This window comes from Sphaeroforma arctica (genome assembly GCF_001186125.1).
Source record: "Sphaeroforma arctica JP610 unplaced genomic scaffold supercont1.1169, whole genome shotgun sequence".
Lineage (NCBI taxonomy): Eukaryota > Ichthyosporea > Ichthyophonida > Sphaeroforma > Sphaeroforma arctica.
Window position 1 is genome coordinate 1 of NW_014039389.1, and position 4,904 is coordinate 4,904.

General features: G+C 38.4%; 2 protein-coding genes across 2 annotated transcripts in view; both read right to left on the reverse strand.

Moving 5' to 3' along the window:
• Positions 1–582: 582 nt before the first annotated feature.
• On the reverse strand, positions 583–2,159 carry SARC_10201 (hypothetical protein). The gene has a single exon (XM_014295761.1). The coding sequence runs from the start codon at positions 2,070–2,072 to the stop codon at positions 678–680; it is 1,395 nt and encodes a 464-aa protein (XP_014151236.1). The 5' UTR covers positions 2,073–2,159; the 3' UTR covers positions 583–677.
• Positions 2,160–3,434: 1,275 nt separating this feature from the next.
• The window catches only part of SARC_10202 (hypothetical protein), a 7,049-nt gene continuing 5,579 nt past the window's right edge, over positions 3,435–4,904 (reverse strand). Inside the window, exons 7-8 of the mRNA XM_014295762.1 lie at positions 4,410–4,563; positions 3,435–4,053 (exon numbers count right to left, since the gene is read on the reverse strand). Coding sequence (XP_014151237.1) covers positions 3,813–4,053; positions 4,410–4,563 — 395 coding nt within the window. The 3' untranslated portion in view covers positions 3,435–3,812. The remainder of the gene's footprint in view (positions 4,054–4,409; positions 4,564–4,904) is intronic.

The following is a 4,904-nucleotide window of genomic DNA, read 5'->3' on the forward strand; positions in this document are numbered from 1 at the left end:
TAATTTATATAAACATAATATATATATATATATATATATATAAATATCTGCACATATATATATCGATATATTATACATTTGTTATATATATATATATTGTACATAAACACGCGCACACACACATATATATATATATACATACATGTATATCTATATAGGTATATATACATATATATTTATTTATATATATATATATATGTACATATATATATGTATATATATATATTATAAATATATATATATATATATATATGTTATGATATAAATATGTATAAATATATTTACATATGCATATATATATGCATATACATATACGTTGAAACACACACATACTCACCTATATATACATATATATATTTATTGAATATATATATTTATATAATATATATATATGTTTTCCTTACATATATATATATATTATCCGTATTTATATATATATATATATACATATATTATTACACCGTTTCTATTCGATATCAATTTAACACAAACAAACTATTCATACGCGCATATGTATACACGTAAATATATACTCGTATATACTTATATACCATATATTTACATATATTTGCCCTTTAAAAATCCTACATGTATATTTTATATTTATTTTTGAATTGAGACAATTATTGTTATTACGATCTTAGACCTATAATCTAAACTCACTTTACGATCACCACTCATAACTTATCTTCTTCTGTGTACAGAGGTGTGACTGCAACATTCAGAAACGCATCGATATACTCGAGCATACTTTGTTCTCCTCCGTGTGGCGCGGTGGTAAGCGTTGCGTTGTATAGAGACTCTCGGGGTAAAAAGCAGTGCATCGCTGAATCGACTAGATAGTAGGTTGATGCTGCGTTTATGTCAGTGTAGTTATCCAGAATTCCAAAAAGCGTAGATGTGAATTTTTGCGACTCTCCAAATGCTGGCGCAAATGATAGTACGCCCGACTCATAATCATCAGATGATGATAGAACATAGAATAGCTTCTGTGTTGCATCATCAAATGAACCAAGATAACCCGAAGGATACCCAACATGACTTTTCAAAAAAGGCCCATACACATAATTTTCAAAGCTATACAATCCACCTGCGTTGCATACAGCGACCATCTCTTCTGTCCAGCCCAGAATATCTTCGCCAACTTGACACGAACCTAAATTTCGCACAAACACTCCAAAATATTCGGGAAGCATTCCTATATAGCTATCTAGTAATGTGCGTTCAGCTCTGTAATTTTGGACCATGTAATCGTTCCATATCTGAGCGCCTAAAGACCCGGCACTACAACCTGACACAGACAATCGATGTGATGTTGGGTTGGTCTCGTTGAGTCCTTGCAGATGTCGATCATAATAGCCAAAAACCTCCAACGTGTTCTGCACACCCCTGAAATGGATGGTCGAGTTCTCACCCTCGCTATCACTACTGTTGGTCACCATCGTCGTATTACCAAGAAATAAATCGCCGCTACAATAATTATTCACAATGATGGACCAGCCCCCCTTCACCACCGGATTCTCAGAATTACTAAAATCAAAAATTCCCGAATCTTCGGGCCGGAAGTTTATAGTGGCCACAGGTACTGCGCGACACGTCTCATAATTATAGCAGCCACCTCCACCCTGAAACCAAAACATTACATTGTCTGTTGATCCAGGAAACACCTGAAAAGCGAAGGGTGTACCGTCATTACATATCGCCTTAGTTTCCGTCGGGTCTGGCCTCACGATCCACCCTTTACTAGCCCCTTGATTTGCACGAAGATAGGTCATATTACAATCTTGACCAGACGCCAAATCTATACCACACACAGCAAAATCTGTGTACGCATCTATAGGCACAGGCTGTACACTCAAAAGACTGGATGTCACATTTATACCTATCACCTCGGCTAAGGAATTTATATCAGCACGTGCTCCGGGAAGGGGGGCGTGGGTTGGATTAGGGACTACCATATCTTGTACAGTTTGTAGAAACTCGTGTAATTCTTGCTTGGGGTCAGCACGTGCCGAGGCGGCGTCAGCGACCTGCGATACTACCAGAGCCACAGCAGAAAGTGAACGAAGCATGGTTCTTGTGTTAAATTTACTTTCACAAACTCTGTACTGTACTTTGCTATAAAAATAGGGAATGCCATTGTTAAGTCATAAATGACGAGTTATATGCTTTTTTTTGTTGTCTAGAAAACTAAAAAGGAGACTGTACTTTTTTTAGACAGTAATAATGTATCAAAACTTCAAAAGTAAGGAGTTACACAAACGGCCAGACGGCAGACGCTCTGCATTATATTTTACGAGAGAGTGTGTGCAGTTGTGCACTGTGTAGTGTACAGTGTACACAGTATAATTGAATTTACACTGTACACTGTACAGGGTACAACTGTACACTGTATTTAAAAATAGTTATTTACCCTCACAGAGACTTTTTTGTTGTAATAAAAAGTTCGAACCAGAAACGGTATTGTGGCCTGTAGGAAACTAGGAGTGTAGGTTGTAAGTTTATAAGAACGTGCTCTCCTACTCCCTCGACAGAGCGGGAGATAATAAGAGCCACTGAGAGAACGAGAAAATCTGCTATTTGACAATGAATCAATGATACAACTCGAGTAGCTATACAACTGGCTACTAATGTTTTATTTTCTTTAAAAATAAAAACAATGAGTTTGTAGTTTTTCACAGAGACTGAGTCTCTGAATCCTGAGAGGCCGAGAAGTCAGAAGTGAGAGCAGACTCAGCTGAGACTTCCGACTTGTGTCACGTATGAGAGTTATTTTTAAGTGTTGAGACGTGAGAGTTGAGTTGACAGTTATATTAACAATCACTGTCACACACCTCATGAGTCATGAGTCATGCCACATAACGATGAGAATGAGATGGTGAGACACAGAGCGACTTCAGACACTTATAACAACAAAAATTGTGCTTACGGTATCTTAAAATGTCCATATATATTTACGCGTTTTAAAAAAACCAATATTTGAACGTTACAATACCAACGGGTCTATATTCTATAAAGAGTACATCTACTCAAAAGCCAATTCCTCAGTACTCAAGAGTAGAAAGTACTTATTTATATAACATGCCATATCTCTATGTCAATCAGAAGTTCTTATCACAAATTCGTTACTCAATTATTCACCATGGGATAAAGAATAGTTTTAATTTTTCAAAAACCACTAAAAAGTTGCACAGCATTTTGAATTTATTATTTTATATATATAAATAAAATGCAAATGTTGCTTTAGGTTCAACTTTTATTTCATATGCGGTCCTTCGTATGAAGAACTTAGGTAGGCGCTTCTGAACACATTATTACTAATTACCGTTATAACATTTTACAATTGAATACCAATGCGTTTACGTTGTATTTACTTCCATCCCGTACCCCCATAAAATTCAGAATCCGCAGATCCATTTCTGCGCGGGTGATTGATGAAAGCCAACGGAAACACCGCTGCTGTGTAGCCTCCTTAAAAAAGACATATGTGATATGACTGCTCACTGCTGTTGACCTGCACAACTGCACGGCTGCACCAAACCTTTATTAATTAATTTTGCTTGGATGCGTCATAGGTGTCGATTGTCGAAGCATCAGACGTGCACAGTTAGGTAGTGCGCATCTGAATTGCACATTTATTGTACCTCTTGTTTGTTATCACATAATGTTAGAGGCAGATAAGGTCATCTTCGATAACCACCACCTCATATCCACACGTTTGTCCCACGTGCGATGTGCGTCAGCTTCTTCTGATTCACGTAAACTGCACTAAGTTCAAATTGGTCCTATCTACCAAACTACCCAGCTATCAACTACCAATCCAGCTCATCCAGTGTCTTTGCTTTCCTTGCGGCCACCAGTCGTTTTCTATCAGCTGTGGCTAGTTCCGCCGAGTCTCTAGCAGGGCCCCACCGTGATTTTCCACCCACGTGTACATATGCGGCGTATTCTCCCGTGCGTAAACTACTGATACCCGGTTTGAGCGTGCGCATAACCATTTGTAATCGCGGCTGTTGTATTGCTCGCGCGTCTGCCGATGTGTCTACCGCGTTCCTGAGTGAGTGGGAAGAAACAAATGAGATAATATGTACTTGCTTCATGGACGTACTTATAGAGGAGGGGGGAGCAGGACCTTATCGGGTATTGAAATGGGACGGAATTGTGTGAATTTGCTTATTTACGAATCAACACTGACACATACACGCACATTGTGGATGTTACTATTCGCGCTACTTGAGGTAAACGGCGCTTGATCGTCAGTCCATCTACCGCTGTGGGACAACAGTGTGGACAGCCACCGTTTATACCCACCCATACTTCCGAATAATATTCTGTGCATGCATAGATGCTACATTCCGATCAGAAACCTCAAATCTTATATATCAGTACACACTGAATCGTTCGGATACCTTGCCAGAGCTTCAGCTATAAGCAGCTCGTCATTTGCACTCAGTGCGAACCACTGTGGACTGCTATCAAGCAGTGTTTGGAGAGATACAGCAGCACGTGTGCGTACAACGTGCTTCCATTGGTCAGTCTCTAGTCCTGAGGTATATCGTCGACCTGGTTTAAATTAAAGACGAATACATTGAGACCATTCCATAGTAGCGAAAGATATACTGGCGATGTCAAACGATATATATATATATATAATATCTATGGACACAAACTGCCGGCTTACTGATGGCGACCGTAGCATTCTGTTTACTGTAACGATTAATTTATAGTCGTAAGTCTACGTTTTAACTTAATCCTCATACCCATACGCTTGGTTTATATTAAGTAAGTCTTTAGATAACATCATTCTACCATGTTCTCTGTATGTTTTACATATTCCAATAGTCACCATCATACACACAAGTCCATTCGCGGAGTCGGCACGCAAACTCAGTATCACACATGTT

What these genes read in the sequence shown, in the direction of transcription:
- SARC_10201 (XM_014295761.1), bottom strand. Translation starts at nt 2,072, where the DNA reads ATGCTTCGTTCACTTTCTGCTGTGGCTCTGGTAGTATCGCAGGTCGCT.